The following is an 18874-nucleotide window of genomic DNA, read 5'->3' as shown; positions in this document are numbered from 1 at the left end:
CCCCTCCAGCCCTCAGTGGAGTGGTCATTTGGCAGGCCAGAGCAGGAGCAAGTACCATCCCAATTGGGCTTACAGGCAACCCAGAAAGAGAAGGTGCATACAGATGGGCAGTTGGAGAACAGTGATGGAGCAGAGTATGCTTCTGGCCACATGTGCTGGGAAGTTAAGAGTAGGAAAGATTCCCACGGAGTTGGTAATCAGAGAAGGCTTCATGGAAGAGGCAGCAGCAGTGCCGGACCTGAAGGACAGCCAGGCTTTGGCTGGGCAGAGAGGAAGGGAGGGCATCTCAAGAGGAGGAAGTGCAGGAGCTCAAGTGTGGAGGCTGCAACAGTAGAGTGGCTGGTTGAAGGAGCAGAGACAAGTCGGGCAGCATGTCATCCTCATCATCACATTTATTGACGGCCCCTGGGAGGTGGGGCTGGGGACAGAACATACAAAGACAAGGACCTGCCCTCAAAAAGGTTCCATTCTAAGGAGACGGGGACAGAAAAATACAGAATGGTCTTTCCTGGGGATGCCCCACTCTCATCTGTGCAGGTCAGGAGCCCCTGGCCTACCTTGCCCCAGGGTCCGGAGCATGAGTGGGGCACAGAGTAGCCCCAGGACCATGGTGTCCCTGGCCCCGCAGCTGGGCCTGACCACCTGGCTCATAGGCGGTGGGCCCCAGAACTGGGGAAAGGTAGGAGCAGGATGTGATGGAAAGCGCTCCTGTCAGCCTTGGCATTGTGCTAGCCCAGTGGAGTGGTAGGGTGCGTCAGGCCCCCTGGGGGAAGCAGGCACCTTCCCAGGCCCCAGGAGGAAAGTTCTTTCACTGGGGCTGGCCTGTTACCTGGGAGGCCCCAGCCTGGGAGGAAAAAAAAAAAAAGGCAGAGCTTCCTCAGCGCCAGAGGCACCCTGCCCACCCCACCTCCGGCCCTCTCTCTGGGCATCTTCCAGGTGACCCTCCTCCCCAGCTCAGCCTCCAGGGCCAGGGCCTGCCTGAGGCCAGGGGGAGGGGCCTGCCCCTCCCCCTACCCAGGCAGCAGGGGGGAGGAGGAGGAGCCACAGATCAAGTTTGTCTGGGCCCCCCACTGGGGGGCCATACCCTGGGTCCTACCGGTGGGGGGGCTCTGGTTGCGAGGGCCGAGGGCTCAGCAGAGGGGCAGGGCCAAGGGGGCACCCGGGGGAGCCCTTCAGAGGGGGCATCGGGCGGGAGTCCAAGGGAGGCAGGCTCCGGGGCACTGCTGGCGGCCCCCGGGCGGCCCCTGTGGGCAGGACAGCTGCAGCGGGGAAGGGTTTGGGGGGCTCTGCAGCAGCAGGGGGAGCCGGCTGGGCAGACCGCTCCCGGCGCCGCAGCAGCTCCTGCAGCTTCTCCGCCTGGGTCCGCCTCAGGTGGGCCAGGGCGCGGCCGCGCTGGAAGGCAGGCAGGAAGGCCTCCAGGCTCTGCTCACCCAGCAGCAGCTGCTCCATCTGCTCCTGGGAGGGGAGGGCAGAGACAGTTGGAGTAGAGCCCCACCAGGGACCTCTCCCCCCGCCCCCCCCCAACTGTCTTCCAGGGACGACCCCCCCATAGCTGGGGGATGGGACCTCCGGAGTTCTAGCCTGGGCCCTCCTGGGACTTGCCAAGTGACCGTGGACACACATCCTCTGCTGGGTGGAAGATGAGGCAGAATCAGAGATGGGGACACGCTTGGAGTAAAATTGGGCTTGGAGTAAAATTAGGCGTCTCTCATCAAGGCCCCAACTCCCCTACCTCCTTGGACTCACTGAGCACTGTGCTCCCAACCCAGCACTGAGAAGTTAGTCCCGGCTCCTCTGCGGACCCAGTCCACACTGTCCTATGCGGAGACACTCACGGGTGGGGACAATGAGCCTTGTGGTCCAATGAGGACAGCTCGACAGCAGCACAACAGGCTCTACAGGGGCCAGGCACTCAGGGTGGGCTTCCTGGAGGAGGAGCTCTCAACCCCACAGTGTAAGAATGAAGGGGGGGCAACAATAAAATGACAGTAGGTTGGGTCTCCCTCCTTGCTGTCCCCAAGCCCCGCCACCCCTCCTCTCACCTCAGCCTCCTGCTCAGCCTCTTCCAGCTCAGCCTGCAGCCAGCCCAGTGCACAGTGGGGGCTCCAGCGATGCATGCTCTCCTCTGAAGGCCACAGAGGGACAGAGTAAATACCTCCTGCCTTAGGGCCCTTCGTCCAGGACTGACAGGCCAGAGCCCCAGGGCCCATCCTGACTCTCACCCACCCTGTGTGTGGCTCTGTGCCTCTCTCTGGAGCCTCAGGGTTCTCATCTGCACACTGCCCATGGGATCAGTTTGTGAACCGCGCCCCCCCCTCCGCCCTGGGGTTCTGCCCCCATTGTAGCCCAAAAGAGGAAGCAGGGGCTTTGCCCCCTGGAGCCCCCCAGGCCACTTTTTTCCCTTCTGGCCTTTCCAACCCAGTTCTGCTCATCGACTGCTCACTTCCCCAACTCTGTTTCCTAGGAGTAGCACCCCTAAGACTTGCCCAGGGAAGAGGTCTCCCCAAGTCCTGCTGGCAGAGCCTAGCACTTCCCCGGGGCTTGCTGCACCCACCACAGGGACATCCCTCACCCAGTCGCTGCAGCTTGTCCGCACAGCTCTCGGCCACCTCTCGAAGCTCCTGGTATTTGATAGCCAGGGCGGCCCGGCCCATCTCCAGGCGGGGCCGCAGTGCCAGGTTCTCCTTGGCTAGCGCGTAGTTGGAGGCCAGGCATGCCTCGCGCTCCAGCTGCAGGCCCTGGAACTGCCAACACAGAAGAGCCAAGAGGGCCGCTCAGGGGATCTGCCTCTGTTCACCTACGACCACCTGGGCATCGCGGCCCCAGGGCCACGTGCAAGCAGCCCTGCCTTCCTTCAGGTCAGTCGGAGGGCTATCAGGTGGAGGGGCCGCAGGAGTCCTGGGTAGGGCTCTGCCTCGAGCTCCCCCTCTGGGCCTCAGTTTCCTCTTCTACAAAGTGAGCTAAAAACATCCACCTTGTGGGGTAGTTGTGAGACCAAGTGAGGAAAACGATGACCGCCTCCACAAATGTTAGTTAATTTTTAATTTTTCAATTAATATGTCTGCTCAGGTCCCTCAGGAGTCCCCCGCCCTCCTCTGTCCCATTTTCCATGCATGGGCAGCTTGCCTCCCGTTCCAGGCCTTTGTCTGCTTCCTCCTCAGGTGTTTGTGGCAAAAACACTCCCCCCTGCTCTTACTCCTCAGAGTGATGTCTTCTCCCTGTCCTCGCACAGCACCCCCCTCAAGCCACCCTCACCCTTCCTCCTGCTGTCCACTGGAATCCCCACACCCCGGGAGAATACACACCCCCTTCCCCTTGATCCCCAGCACCTGCTCCCAGCTTTTCCTTCTCTTGCAAAAAGCAGACCCCCTTTCTCTCCTGGCTCTGGAGAATGCTTCTTCCTTCTGTCTGTCGGAGGCCAAGCCCCCCTCCCTGCCCCTAGAGAACGCACTACCCTCCATCTGTCCCCTATAGGATGCACATGCCCCTCCTGTCCGCCTCCCTCCCACAAACACTTTCCCTTTCTGCCCCCCACAGACAGGCAGCCCGGGCCTATCTCCTGTGAAATATACAACTTTCTCTTATGGTGGCCTACGGAATACACGCCTCAGCTTCCAGCACCCCTCCCCAGCGGAAGCCACAAAGCCCCCTCTGGCACCCCTAGAATGCAGACGCCCCCCCAGAGGTCCCCCCAGGTGTCACCCAGGCCCCTAATTCTCCCCAATGGAAGGCGCCTCCCCTTTCTGGCCCTACAGAACGTGGTTGTGCGAGGCAGGGCCCCCCACAACACAGCCAACCCCTGTCCCCGGAACACACCTCCCCGGAGCATCCGCTGGAGGACACGCCTCGCGGCCATCCCGGGGGTGCACGGGCGCCTCCCTGGGTCTCCCGCGCCCCACCCGCCCCAGGTCGACTCCGGGCGCCCCCTCCCCCGGGGGCGTCTCCGCGGGGCCCACTCGGACGTGCCAGGTTCCCGCGGCCCCACGGCCCGGCCCGCGCGGCCCTCCGGTGGGTCGGCAGGTCCGGCAGGCCGCGGCCCGTCCCCCGCGCCCCCCGCCCGCGCCCCCCGCGCTACCTTCCTGCTGAGCCGCACGATCCGGTCCAGCTTGGGCTCATCCTGAAGCAGGTCCCGGAGCTGCCCGGTGCTGAGGATCCCAAAGCGCCCCGGGCTGCCGGGCTCCGGCCCCGCCCGCGCCGCCCGGGCCCGGTACATGCCGCCCGCCCGCGCCCCCAGCTCGGCTGCTGGCTCGGCCCGCTCGGCCCGCTCCGCCCCGGCTCCGCTCCGCTCCGCTCCGGCTCCGGGATCCGGCTCTGGCTCCGGCCGCGCGCCGCGCTCTGCCGCCAGAGGGCGCCCCGCCCGCCCTTAAAGGGGCCGCGTCGCTGGGGGTGGGGGTGGGGCGGGAGGGGGCGGGAGGGGGCGGGAGGGGGCGGGCCGCACCCCGGGCGCCCCGGCAGAGCCGCGCCTCCCGCACCCCAGAGCTCCCGGCACCGGGCGGGTGCCTAGAGGCCGTCTCTCTCCGCACCCCTGCTCCCGCCGTCATTCACCACGCCCCCCCACTCCCACCCCGGGCGCGCTCACTCCCACCCCAGGCGTTTACAGTTTGCAGGGCTATTTCACATTCCTCTCTTGGATTCGCACAACAATTTCCCGGGTTTGGCTGGGCGCCAGGAGCTTCTGCCCTGTTGCTAACTCGGACAAGTCCTTTACCTCCCCGAGACTCAGTGTTCTCTTCTGTAAAATGGGGCAATAACATACCGTGAGGATTCGAGCTCGTGGATGCTGAGTGGCTCACCTGGAGCAAGTGAATACCTAATGTGATTGTTATATTGGAGATGAGGGAACAGATGCACATAGATGATGTCATCTCCCCAAAGTCACACTACAGGTACATGATAGTCTCGATTCTTGCTGCCTGTGCAGCGTGCACGGAGCACGTAGTTCCTCTCTGTGCCTGGCACTGGGCTAGGCTCCGTGAGGGCATGGTCTATGCCCTCAGAGAGCTCATGGATTAAAGCAAAGTCATGTTCTCAGCTTCCTTTAGTACAAGACAGAATGGCAGGTGTCACCCCATAATGTCTTCCTTTGTAATTCCCATGGGATGCCAGAGGATGTCCTGTACCTTATCTTCAAGAATAGGCTTGGCAGGGACTCCTGGGTGGCTCAGCGGCTTAACGCCTGCCTTCTGCCCAGGGCATAATCCTGGAGATCCGGGATCAAGTCCCACGTTGGGCTCCCTGCATGGAGCCTGCTTCTCCTTCTGCCTCTCTCTCTCTCTCTCTCTCTCTTTCTCTGTGTGTGTGTCTCTCATGAATAAATAAAAAATAAAATCTAGAAAGAAAGAAGAAAGAAAGAAAGAAAGAAAGAAAGAAAGAAAGAAAGAAAGAAAGAAAGAAAAAGAATAGGCTTGGTCAGTGCCATTGTCAGGAAACAGACACTCAGAGATTAAGTCAATTTGTCTAAAATCAAGCAGCAGTGAGTGAGCTTCTTCCAACTCACTGCACTAAGAAAGCACAGAGGTGGGATCAAGACAATCAGAAAACCTCAGAGGATGAGGGTGGAGTTGGGGGAGACACCCCAAGAGGTGATATTTGAGCTGGGTTTTGAGGGATGAACAGGAGTTCTGAAGCTGAATGGAAAAATAATGAACCTAAAGAGAAGTTCATAAGCCAAGGACTTTCCCAATCCATCCAGAGCACACTGGACATGGTAGAGATATCAGAGAAGGAGAGGCAAAACTGATGGATTCAGGCAGGACACGCTTGTTGACAGACTATGACAATTTTCCCTCCACATTTTTATAACTGAAATTTGGTTTTCCCCTTCAAGATTCAGCTGGAACACCACCACCTCCAGGAAGCCCTCCCTACCTCCTCTGGCTGGGTTGTGTGCCCCTCTCTTGTGGGCTCCTTCTGGGTTGTGTGTTCCTCTCTTCTGTCCCTCCACCCTGGTCCTGCACCTCTGCACTTCCCAATTTCCTGGCTATGATCTCCCGGATTCTGCTTGGACTCCTCAGGCCTCACCATTTCCACTAAGCTTCCAGGGTTCCCCTAGACACTCCCCCTGCCTGGCCCTCCTTTGGCCCCTTCCTACCCTGGGCTTCAGGACTTCTTCACTCTGGGAGGCGCTAGTAAGATCAGATCTGATGGGAGACACCTGCCCCAGCTCCTCCCCTCTTTCCTGCCACTCCCCTGTTGTTCAGTGGATCATCTGTTGAATGCTCCACAGCAATGCATCCCATAAACTTTCCCCATACTCCTCAGACCCTCACACCCACTCCTGCCCCTCTCAGGAGATAACTCTGTTGCCCATCACATGGAGAAACTTCTGCCAACTTTCTGCCTTGCCTCTTTGGGTTTTTTCTGCATATGCCCTGGCTCCCTTCCAAGATTTAAATTTCTCCCCTGAGTCCAGGAAGAGCAGCTCCCCTCATTCCAAAACCAACCCAGGTACCTTTGCTATTCACCTTTACCTGCCTCCCCCCAGATGCCTTGACCCAATATAGTAGTTATGTCTCTCTTCCTCTCTCTGGCTCTTTCAACTTTAATCTCTGCTATTAGGCTAGCACCTTCCTTTTACCAATCCCCCCCCTAATATTTTGAAGTAATGTGTGATGGACTGAATACTTGTGTCCCCCGCCCCCTGCCAAATTCATATGTCAAAACCCAAATCCCCAGTGTGATGGTATTTGGAGGTGGGCTTTTGGGAGGTGACTGGGTTTAGATGAAGTCATGAGATTGGGGCCCCATGGTGGGATTAGTGTCCTTATAAGAAGGGGAGGAGACACTGGAGTTCTTTCTCCATCATGTGAGGACACAATGAGAAGGTACCTATCTGCAAGCCAGGAAGGGGGCTCTCGCGAGAAGCCCCACTTGCTGGTACTTTGATATTGGACTCCCCAGCCCCCAGAATTGTAAGAAGTAAACATCTCTTGTTGAAGCCGCTTGGTCTGTGTATTTCATTTCAGCAGCCCAAGCAGATCAAGACATCCCTGTACCCTGCAGTCCCTGTGCCCATTTCCTCACCCTCCCTGTTCCTTGACTCAGTCTTATTTCACTCCCCTCTCACCACTTTGAGGGCACTGCTCAAAGCCAAGGTCATTGGCCACTTTCCTACTGCCAGGGCTATTCTTTTGCATATGCCTCATCATTGACCACCATCTCTTTCTTGACTGCACTGTGACCAAACCCCAGACATTTCATAGCCGTCAGGTTGGTGAAATTTTAAAAAGTCAGATAACATCAAGTATTGGTGAGGACGGGAAGCAGTGGGAACACTTACACCCTGCGGGATGGAGAGATGATCGATTTTTCGCCCCAGAGAGCAGTCTGACACGCTCACAATTCAAAGACCCTCATATCACACCACCCAGCTCGTCCCCTCTGTCCACAGCCTAAACCCTGGAAAACTGAATATATGTTACCTTACAAGGGCAAATGAGACTTTGCAGACTGATTAAATTAAGGCTCTTGAGATTGGGGGTGGGGGGATTGTCCTGTATCATCCAGGTAGGCCAATATAATCACAAAGGTCCTTATAAAAGGGAGGCAAAGGGTCAGAATCAGAAGAGATGTGGCAGTGGAAGCAGAGGGCCGAAGTCAGAGGGAAATTTGAAGACACAGTTGCTGGTTTTGAAGATGAAGGAAGAAGCCTCAAGATGGAGAATGAAGGTAGCCTCTAGAAGCCAGAAAAGGAAAGAAAATGCATCCTCCCCTCAAGACTCTGAAGGGAGCATGATCCTGCTGACACCTTGACTTCAGCCCAGTGAAAAACCCATTTTGAATTTCAGACATCCAGACCTGTGAGATAACACATTTGTGTGCTTTTAAGACACAAATTTGGTAATTTGTCATAGCAGCCGTAGGAAGCTAATACAAAGGAATTTTTGGTGTCTTGGACCAGGAGACAAGAACGGAAATGTTCACCCTGAGCTGAAGGAGGATGCTCAACTGCTGAGCCACCAGGTGCCCCTGTGTAATGTTCTTTATACAAAGTTTAGAAACATGCAAAACTATACTTTTCTATTGCTTGGAGATATGTACAAAGTAAAAGTGTGGGAAAGAGAAACACCAAATTCAAGAGCGTGGTTATCTGGCAGAAGGAGGATGGAATCGGGGAGGAGACCAAGGGATGTTCAATGGCATTGACAAATAGTCCGATTTAAACTTGGGGGGAAAAAAGCTTGTGGGGATACACAGTATGCACGATATTTTTCTTTATAATTTTAGTAAATCCAAAACCTCTCATATAAAGTTAATAATTTTTAGGGTCACTTTTGGACTTAGAGCCAGATACCCTGGATCCCTTTCTGAACTCTGCCACTTGTTTTTTTTTTTTTTTAAGTTTTTATTTATTTATTAATGAGAGACACAGAGAGAGAGAGAGAGAAAGAGAGGCAGAGACACCAGAGGGAGAAGCAGGCTCCATGCAGGGAGCCTGACGTGGGACTAAATCCCAGGATCCCAGGATCACCACCTGAGCCAAAGGCAGACGCCCAACCGCTGAGCCACCCAGGTGCCCCTGCTCCCTTGGTTTTAATTTTTGGAGTACCTACTCTCTGTTAGGGACTTCCAGGGGCTGACCATACAAAGGGGACCCTTCATCTTCATGGTCCCACTCCCTGGTTCAGTTTTTAAATTCATTATTCTCCAAAAGCCCAATTTCTGCCCTCTTTTAAAAAGTAAACAAACATGGGGCACCTGGTGGCTTGCCAGTTAAGTGTCTGCCCTCGGCTCAGGGCATGAACTAGGGTCCTGGGATTGAGATCAGAGTCCCACATCGGGCTCCCTGCAGGGAGCCTGCTTCTCCCTCTGCCTGTGTCTCTGCCTCTCTCTGTGTGTCTCTCGTGAATAAATAATTTTTTTAAAAAGACAAACAAAAAAACCCCTAGCTCTATTGAGATATAATTCACATGCCATACAATTTAACAATTTAAATTGTACAATTCAGTGGTTTAGGGTACATCAGCACAATTGTAGAATATTCCAATCACCCCAGAAAGAAACTCTACCCATTAGCAGTCACTCCCTATTCCTGTGCCAATCCTGCCCTCACCACCAGCCCCAGCTCTAGGCAACCACTAAGCTACTCCTATAGATTAGTCAACTCTGGACATTTCATACTAACAGAATCCTATAAGATGTGGTGTTTTGTGGCTCGCTTCTTTCTTTCTTTCTTTCTTTCTTTCTTTCTTTCTTTCTTTCTTTCTTTAATAAGAAGGCTTGGGGTTTTTTAAAGATTTTTAAAATATACTTTAGAGAGAGAGAGCATGGGGAGGAGCAGAGAGAAAGGGACAGGCAGTCACTGCCCCAAGCACAGAGCCCGACACCGAGCTGAATCCCACGACCCTGAGATTGGGACACCAAGATCACCTCTGAAGCCGAAATCAAGAGTTGGGCACTCAACCAAATGAGCCACCCAGGGGCCCCGGCTTCTTTCTTTTAACATAATGTTTTCAAGATACATTCACACTGTAACATTTATTACTATATGAGTTCTGATTTTTTTGTAAAATATACATAGCATAACATTTATCATTTTAATCATTTTTAAGTGTACATCTTGTGACCCTAAGCATATTCACATTGCTCAGCGACCATCACAACCATCCCTTCCCAGAACTTGTTGCTTTTCCCAAACTGAAACTCTCCATTAAATACCAACTCCCCATTTCCCTCTCATCCCAGCCCCTGATACCCACCATTCTATTCTCCGTCTCCATGAATCTGCTCTGGGGACCTCATATAATTGGAATCATACAGTATTTGACCTTTTGTGACTAGTTTATTTCTTTTGTGTGTGTGTGATTAGTCTATTTTACTGAGTGTAACATATTTGAGATTCATCCATGTTGTAGCATGTGACAGGATTTTCATCCTCCTTAAGGTTGAAAAATATTCCCTTGTATGTGTATATCACAATTTATCTGCTCATCATTTTTAAAAAATATTTTATTTATTTACTCATGAGACACACAGAGAGAGAGAGGCAGAGACATAGGCAGAGGGAGAAGCAGGCTCCCCATGGGGAGTCTGATGTGGGACTCGACCCCAGAACTCCAGGATCATGACCTGAGCGAAAGGCCAACACTCAACCACTGAGCCACCTAAGGCCCCTATCTGTTCATCACTGATGAACTTTGGAGCTGTTTTCACCTTTTGGCCATTATGAATAATGTTGCTATAAACATTCATGCACAAATTTTTATGTGACATGTATTTTTTCTCTTGGTTATATCCCAATGATTAGATATATGATACCTTATGAGGAAAGGCCAGACTGTTTTCCAAAGCAGCTGTGCCATCCTACCCTTGCACCAGCAATGGATGAGGGTTCCAATTTCTTTGCCAACGCTGTATTGTCTAGGGGATGTGAAGTGGGATCCATGATTTTGATTTGCATTTCTCTGACAACTAAGGATGTTGAACATCTTTTCAGGTGCTATTGGTCATTTTTAAAAAGCTTATTTATTTATTTATTTATTTAAGTAATCTCTACACCCGTCATGGGGGTCAAACATACGACCCCAAGATCAATAGTCACACATTCCACTGACTAAGCCAGCCAGTCACCCTGCTATTGGTCATTTTTATATCTTTTTTGGGGGTCTATTCAAACCCTTTGCTCATTTTTTTTTCCTTTGCTCATTTTGTAATTGGGTATTTGCCTTTTTACTGTTGAATTGCAAGAGTTTTTTACATATTCTGGAAACTAGTCTTTTATCAGATATATAGTTTGTATATCTGTAGGTTGTCTTTTCACATTTTCGACAGTGTCCTTTTTTTAATTTTTTTAAAATTTATTTATGATAGGCACACAGTGAGAGAGAGAGTGAGAGAGAAAGAAAGAGAGAGAGAGAGGCAGAGAGAGAAGCAGGCTCCATGCATCGGGAGCCCGACATGGGATTCGATCCCTGGTCTCCAGGATTGCGCCCTGGGCCAAAGGCAGGCGCCAAACCGCTGCGCCACCCAGGGATCCCACGACAGTGTCCTTTGAAGCACAAAAGTTTTTATTTTGATGACATCCAGTGTATTATTTTTTCCTTTGTTGCCTGTGTTTTGGCATCATATTTTAAAAATCATTTCCTATTTTAAGAGTATGACTCCATGCAGGGAGCCCGACATGGGACTCGATCCCAGGCCAGAATCACGCCCTGGGCTGAAGGCGGCGCTAAACCGCTGAGCCACCCGGGCTGCCCTTTTAAAATTTTTAAAAGATTTTGTTTATTATTTGAGAGAGAGAGAGCATGAGCGGGGAGAGGGACAGAAGGAGAGGTGCAGGAGGGCAGAGAGAAGCAGACTCCCCACAGGGTATGGAGCCCGACATGAGGCTCGATCCCAGGACCCAAATATCATGACCAAAGCTGAAGACAGATGCTTAACCCAGGCATCTACCCTTTTTTAAAAAAAGATGTTATTTATTTGAGAGAGAGAGAGAGCCTGACCGGGGGGGGGGGGAGGGGGGCAGAGGGAGAAGCAGACTCCCTCCCTACTGAGCAGGAAGCTGGAAGTAAGGTGTGATCCCAGGACCCTGAGATCTTGACCTGAGCAGAAGGCAGATGCTTAACCAACTGAGCCACCAGGCACCCCATGAAGATTTACCCTTATGTTTTCTTCTAAGAGTTTTACAATTTTAGACCTTCTATTTAGTTAATGATCCATTTTGAGTTAATTTTTGTACATGATGTGAGGTAGGGATCCAACTCTATGTTTTTTGTATGTGGATATCCAGTTGTCCTGCACACACAAACATCCCACTTTTAAAATATGGACTTCAGGGACACCTGGGTGTCTCTCATGAATAAATAAATAAAATCTTAAAAGAAAAAAAAGAAATCACAAAAGAGCATAAATGAACTTTTGTGGGTGTTGGATATGTTTCATTGATTCTGATGATGGTTTCACAAACACAAACTCATCAAATTGTAGACTTCATAATTTTTTTTTAAAGTTTATTTATTTGAGGGAGAGAACGTGACTGGGAGGGGCAGAGGGAGAAGGAAAGGGAGAGAGAATCCTAAACAGGCTCTCCCCTAGCACGGAGCCTGTGTTCACAGGGCGCGATCTCATGAACCTGAGATCATAATCTGAGCCAAAACCAAGAATCAGGGAGTCTCTGGGTGGTTCAGCGGTTTAGCACCTGCCTTCGCCTTGGGGCGTGATCCTGGAGTCCTGGGATTGAGTCCTGCGTTGGGCTCCCTGCATGGAGCCTGCTTCTCCCTCTGCCTGTGTGTCTGCCTGTGTGTCTGCCTTTCTCTCTGTCTCTCATGAATAAATAAAATCTTAAAAAAAAAAAAAAAACAAGAGTCAGATGCTTGACTGTGTCACCCAGATGCCCCCAAATTGTACACTTTAAATATGTGCAGCTTATTGTACAGACGTTACACCTCAATAAAATTATTTTTTTTTAAAGTAAGGAAGTGAGAAATCCCAAATTCCGGAGTGAGATTTCTTTGGGTGTGGTCAGGCAGGGTAGGAGCACCCAGATGTAAAATATTGGTGAGATCCTAGTTCTGGGGTTGGGTTGTAGATTCACTGGTACTTATTATACATTAATAAATCCACAAATAAATGAAATAAAAGCAGGATGCGTATGAGTGTGTGTGTGTGTGTGTGTGTGTGTCTAAAGATTTAGGGTTAGTCTATTTCTGGGTCCCTGAGGTCCAAGCTTTTTAAAAAGATTTTATTTATTTATTCATGAGAGACACAGAGAGAGAGAGAGGCAGAGACACAGGCAGAGGGAGAAGCAGGCTCCCTGTGGAGAGTCTGATGTGGGACTCGATCCCAGTACCCCGGAATCATGCCCTGAGATGAAGGTAGACGCTCAACCTCTGAGCCACCCAGGTGTCCCCTCTTTTGTGACTTCTCCCTCCAACCTCTCCCCACCCCTCAGCCCCAAACCCAGATAATCCCTGATCTACTCTCTGACACAACAGATTAGTCTGTATTTTCCAGAATTTCATATAAATGGAATCATACAGTGTACATACTATTTTTTTGTGTGGCTTCTTTCACTCATACTAATTATTTTGATATTCATCCATTCTGTTGCACTTACAGTTTGTTTCTTTTTATTGCAGTTTGCTGTTTCACTGTGTGGATGTACCACAATTTGTTTATCCATTTTTCTGTTGATGGACATTTGGGTTGTTTCCAGTTTAAGCCTTTTACAAGTAAGACTTTGTGAACATTTGTGTACAAGTCTGTGTATGGATATATTCCCTTATTTTTCTTGGCCAAACACCTAGGAGTGAAATGATGGGGCCAGATGGCAGGTGTTTAACATTTTAAGAAAATTCCTGTTTTCCAAACTATTTTAACACCCCCACCCCACCTGCCAGGAGGATATGAGTTCCAGTCACTCCACATCCTTACCAATGCTTTATATATGGTCAGTCTTTTTCATTTTAGTCATTCTAACAAGTGTGTGGTTCCTTTGTTTTGGCAAAAAGGATACTTTTAGTTTGGACACATGCACATCGAAACAATACGTGATTTGTTTTTGTTTCTGTTTTTTTTTTTAAGATTTTATTTATTTATTCATGAGAGACACACAAAGAGAGAGAAGTAGAGACATAGGCAGAGAGAGAAACAGGCTCCCTGTGGGGAGCCCAATGTTGTACTTGATCCCAGGACCCCGGGATCACCACCTGAGCCAAAGACAGACGCTCAACTACTGAGTCACCCAGGTACCCCTAGTACATGATTTGTAGGTGTTTTGAAGGTGAAGGCTTTGACTTCAACCATCTTGTCTTTCTGCTGAGAGGAACACTCTCTAGCATTATGATCGTGTTCCCACTTGCATGGTGTGAGGCACCCAGGAGCCAGCAAGCAGGCTGAAGAGTGAGGCTCCCCATCGGCCTCATCCTGGGAGGCACAGACATTACCTGCCATCCAGAAGACCACAGCCTGCTGGTCGCCACCCCCTGGAGTATCTCCAACTCTGCAAGTCAGTCTCTAGGGTACCCCCTTATTTGGGTTGGGGGGGTCAGTATCCTACTGGCAGTTAGGCTCAATCCAGGAAAGACTTTCTCAGCCCTGAATCTTCCATCTACCTTCTTCGTGAAATTCTGCAGGCTCCATGCAGGGAGCCCAACGTGGGATTTGATCCTGGGACTCCAGGATCACTCCCAGGCTGAAGGTAGTGCTAAACTACTGAACCGCCTGGGCTGCCCTCAGGTGGTCTTCATTTCTTTGTCGGACATCTGTGCTTCTCCATGATTCTCTCCCTCTTTCTCATACTCGACCCAGAGACTCTTTCCCAGTCAAGCCAGACATCTGACTGTTCCCCAAGATGTCCCTCCACCTCAAATACCCATCCTCGCAATGCCTTGTCCCAAAGCTATTGACGAACTGACCTATCCTTCTGGGCCTAGCACATACCTCCTCCTCCAAAGGCAGGATCCGTCCTTCCTTCCCAGCACTCCTTGTCACAGCCCTGAGGCCAACCTGACCTATACCGGAGTCATTAAAGACTCATCCATTCCCCCTCCTGTTAAACTAAAGGTCCCCCGAGAACAGGAACAGCATTAATGTCATTTTTCCAGTCCCTAGCTCCCAGCAAAGGGTCTATCATACAGCAGGTGCGGAGCCGGGACACCTGCTCTCAAACTCCAGCTCTGCCATCTACCACCTGTATGAACCTCCCCATGCCTCCGGTTCCTCATCTGTAAAATGGGGATAAAATACCCAGCACCCCCTCTGGTCACTGATGGGATTCAATGAATTAGCCCACATAAAGGGCTTAAGAGGTGTAGGCAGGACCCTGGCAAGTAGTCAATACTTGGCAAACATTAGCTAGAAGTGGTAATGATTTATTGAGTTGAAATGAGACCCTGCCCTCGCTCTAGAGAACCTCATGTGAAGGGGGAGATACGTTCTGTTGATCTTCAGGAGACTTCTTAATTGAAGAGACACCCATGCCTCCCCAGCTTCCATTAAGGGAGGGGAGCTATTCACCAGAAGCCATCAAAGTCAACTCCTTTCTTTGTTAGCATCAAAGGAACCATGAACATCTTCCTCCTCCAGGAAGCCTTCCCAGATTGGATTCCTTGGAGGAATTTCTTTCTTCTGCCTTTCTTTGAGGTGAAGGTGCAAGACCACTGCCATCCCCTCCATCCTGCTTCCCATCTTATTCTTGAAGAAACAGGCACTAGGAGGAGACTTAGGAGAGAAAGGAGGTCAGGAGGGAATGGCAACTCTGGAAGGGCAGAGGGTCTTGGAGCGGGAGGGCTCAGCAAGGGTGGAGGAGGGTGTGTGCTTGAGAAAGTGGCCGGCTGCTGCTCAGGGAAGGGATAAGAGCCCAGGGAAGGGAGAGGGTGCTCGGTGAGGGCCTTGCGAAATCCAGGAGAGGGAGAGGGCTCAGGGATGGAGCTGACACGGGGGGTGGGGGGTGTGGGGGTGGGAATGAATGGGGTTGGGTGAGTTGGATGGGAGCTCAATGGAGAGAGGGAACCCGGGAACCAGGATGAGGTTCCCAGAGGGGCTGGGGCTCAGGGAGCTGACTGCAGCGGCTCAGCCTCTGCTCTGCCCACCTGGGCCATGGCCCCATACCTGTGGCTCCTCCCTTCTCAAACCCAGCCCGAAGTTTGGGAGCCGGCACCAAGCCCCCGGGGAGAGGGGGGTTAAAGGTGAGCGGGGCACGAGCAGGTCCCAGACGGGGATTGGCAGACGCCTGGGCCCGTGGCCCGGGCCATGGCTGTCCCACAGGCCGCCAGACGGGTGAGCGGCTGCCACCCACGTGCTAAGGAGAGAAGGAGGCACCGGATCAAGGGGCAAAGGACATCTGGAGCAGGCGGGGGCCGGGCAGTGCCCGGTCCACACCCGCCACTAAAAGCCGGGCCCAGGGTGCAGTGCATAGAGCCCTCTGCCGCCAGCGCAGAGAAGACGCGGCCGCTGTCGGCCTCGGCCCGGGAGCATCCTGCATGTGCCCCGTGGCCCGGACCCCAGACACCGCTGGAGGGGACTCTGGGGCGCTGCCTGGGACCTGCTACACCAGCAGATAGTGAGGAATCCAGGTGAGGGGCGTGGAGGGCATCAGGTGCGTGCAGGTGCCTAGGCCAGGGGGAGCTGATCCTCCCCAAGACTGGACCTCTGTCTCTGTACTTGTCAAATGGGGAGGGACACTTCTGCGGCTCTATTTGTCCAGAGGGGGTTAATACTCTTGTGTACCTGTCCTGGCTCTGCTGCCTGGAGAAGGAGGCTAGCTCATACCTCAGAGAGAGCTCCGAATTAAGAATCTAAGAGTTCATCCTGCCCACTCCTCCAGGAGCAGAGTGAGGTGTGCATAGGTTCCTACTACTTCCTGGGGTCGCATGCACTGGGCAAGGGTTGAATGATCTCAACTCTCCAGAGAGCTGAGAGTGGGCTGAGGGAGGCAGGAGGGAGGGCCTTCCTCCCGGCTGCACTCTCTGCCCTGGACAGGTGTGAGTGCCAGCAGAGAAACTGGCTCCAGGTGGGTCCTAGGATCAGGAGCAAGGACTCAGAGCTCCCCCTGGCTGGGCAGGAAGAAGCCAGATACCATCCGGCAGGGAAGCCATGTGGATTCATGGCCACCAGACTTCTAGCCAACAGGTAGGGGCTACAGAAGTGGCAAAGGGTACTCCTGCTGATCTGGCCCAGGAAGCCCAGGGCTTCTTTCTGCCTCCCAGCCACCCTGCCCCCACCTCGGTGCCTCCTGAGGTCACCCTGGTGGGCAAAGAAGCTGTGGTCTAGCCTGGACTGGGTTAAGGAGCTTTGAGTTCTTGTCTGCGTCTCGCTGTGTGACCTTGGGCAAATTACTTCCTTTCTCTGGGCCTGGCTCTCCCTCTTTGACAACAGGAGTCTTGTTCCTGGGCCACTTGCAGTGATGATAGGAACAGGATAAAATGGGACACCAGGATGCTCTGGAAGACAGGGCAGCCCACTCCAAGCAAGGTCTCCATGATCCTTTGTCGCAAAGGGTATGGTATCCCAGGGTCAGCTGAATCCGGTTTTGGGTGGGGCTGGGAATCCGGCCCAGGTCTCCATCTTGTCCAGGTGTGTCTCTTGTTCTCTGCATCTGGCCTGCCCATCCCCTGCCCAGACCCCCAGGCCCAGAGGAAGGAGAACTGGGACCTGGGGATCTTAGGCCTTAGGAACCTGAGCAGTAGGCTCATGCTCACCCCAGGGAGGCTCAGCTCCTCAGCCTCAGGACAGGGGCAGATCCTGGAGGAGCTTCCCACTGAGGAGCTCTGTGTTGTGGCAACCTCTTTTGAGAGGGGGGGACCCTTCTGGCGCAACGCCAATCCCCACTAAGGACATGATCTACCCCAAGACAGGATTGTGGAATCACGCACAGGGCTCAGGCTGGGATCAAGACTCGACCTGGGCCTAAGTGAGGGGCGCCAGGGTCAGGGACCCACCTGGGGTGTAGGAATGCTGTAAATGAAGTCCTCTGGCCTGTGTGTGTGTGTGTGTGGCACTGGTGGAGGTGACACTTGCAAACTGAGGTGGAGGGCATAGTGAGTTTTGACAAACCGCTGAGTGGGAATGGGAGTGGGAGCCTCCGTGCTTTTGAGGCTCCCACTGGCCACACCTGCCCCAAAGCTCGCTTCTTCCCTTTGGGCAGAAGCCCTACCTGGACCCCCCCCTCTGAAGCCATGCCCCTACTGCTGGTTCTGTGGGGGGCACAGGCAGGCGTCTGGGCTGAGAGAGGCCCTCATCAGCCCAATTCTCATTCCCTGGTCAGTGCTGACGAACGAACGGGTTTGGGCTCAGATGTGAGGCAGGGGAGGCAGGAAGGAGAGGCTCCCTCAGGCCCCAGGTAGGCTGGTGGGGGAAGGAGGGACTAAAATTTAAATACATACTAAATTTTAGCGTCTGTGTGCCAGACACTGTGTAGGGATTTTCTGCCACTGTTTCCTTCTTCCTGATAACCTGAGAGAGAAAGGATAGTCTCCACTTAATAGATGAGGAAATGGAGACCCAGAGAAGTCAAGGCATTGACTTGAGGCCACACAGCCTGGAAATGACAGGGCTGGAATTCAAAACAAGGCACCCTGACTCCAAAGCTCCAATTTCTGTTCCCACTGCTGCCTTTGACTTGTCCCCCTGTTGCCTCCTGGGCCTCAGTCTGCTCATCCGTCACTTGGGGCTGAGCGTGCTTACCAGGACTGTGGGCAGCAGGTGTGGGCAAGCATGTGCTCTGCGTCCAGGGAGCAGCACACAAGAGGGGGTGTACTCATGGATGCTCACGGATGTCCACATGGCCTGCCCCCACCTCCCCTTGCATCCACCTCCCCGTCAGAGCTTCGGAGCAAGGCCGCCCACATTTGCCTTTCCTCTTTGAGGTAGGCTAAGCTGACCTTGTATAGGGAGCCCCCAACAGGGCAGGGCCTGGCACTGATAGATACAGAGGTGACGCATCCCTCGGACTGGTCCTGAGATATGGGGCCAGCTGGCTAGCATGCGTGCGAGTCTGTGTCAATCAGCTAGGTCCTGTCCAGAATCTCTAGGCCTCCCTAATGCTAGGAGTCATACCAGCTTTTGTGCCACACAGCCCCCTCAGCCATGTGACTTCAGATGAGAAAGATATCTCCTTGGGCCCCCTTTCTGTGTCCTTTCAGGGACCTGAAGCCCTGATGGGGCTGGGGTGACTGTCATAGTACTTAGCATGGGGAGGCCAGGGGATCCAGGGCAGGGCAGAGCTGACTGTACCACCCTCAGCTGGTTTGAGAAGCTTTTCTCCATCCCCCAGTCTACTGTGGAGGTGGTCCCCACACTGTCTGTGCCACAGCACCTGGTTCTTTCTCTGACCCTGTACTCAGACATGTTGGCTAGGAAGGAAGAGGTGGCAGAGGAAGGAGGGAAGGAGAAAGGAAATCCACACTCAGGTGCCTACCACCGGCTCTCACACATT

At 52.8% G+C, this 18874-nt stretch overlaps 2 protein-coding genes across 7 annotated transcripts in view; one reads left to right on the top strand and one right to left on the bottom strand.

Moving 5' to 3' along the window:
• Positions 1 to 374: 374 nt before the first annotated feature.
• On the bottom strand, positions 375 to 4283 carry VPS37D (VPS37D subunit of ESCRT-I). Its single transcript, XM_077908224.1, has 4 exons — positions 4076 to 4283; positions 2573 to 2744; positions 2043 to 2125; positions 375 to 1455 (listed from the first exon to the last, which is right to left on the bottom strand). Exons 1-4 carry the CDS (start codon positions 4211 to 4213, stop codon positions 1093 to 1095), a joined length of 756 nt encoding a protein of 251 aa, XP_077764350.1. The 5' UTR covers positions 4214 to 4283; the 3' UTR covers positions 375 to 1092.
• Positions 4284 to 14867: 10584 nt separating this feature from the next.
• The window catches only part of MLXIPL (MLX interacting protein like), a 34960-nt gene continuing 30953 nt past the window's right edge, over positions 14868 to 18874 (top strand). For 4 of the 6 annotated variants that reach the window (XM_077908209.1, XM_077908215.1, XM_077908212.1 and 1 more), the window contains exon 1: positions 15676 to 16013. In XM_077908209.1, coding sequence (XP_077764335.1) covers positions 15691 to 16013 — 323 coding nt within the window. In that variant the 5' untranslated portion in view covers positions 15676 to 15690. Of the gene's footprint in view, positions 15177 to 15675; positions 16014 to 16528; positions 16570 to 18874 lie in introns of those variants that run through there. The other 2 variants (XM_077908211.1, XM_077908217.1) reach the window with 2 other exon arrangements.

The sequence above is a fragment of the Canis aureus genome, chromosome 8, assembly GCF_053574225.1.
Source record: "Canis aureus isolate CA01 chromosome 8, VMU_Caureus_v.1.0, whole genome shotgun sequence".
In the NCBI taxonomy this organism is placed as follows: Eukaryota; Metazoa; Chordata; class Mammalia; order Carnivora; family Canidae; genus Canis; species Canis aureus.
Note: the sequence above shows the minus strand (reverse complement) of the source record. Positions and strands in the feature narration are given on the sequence as shown.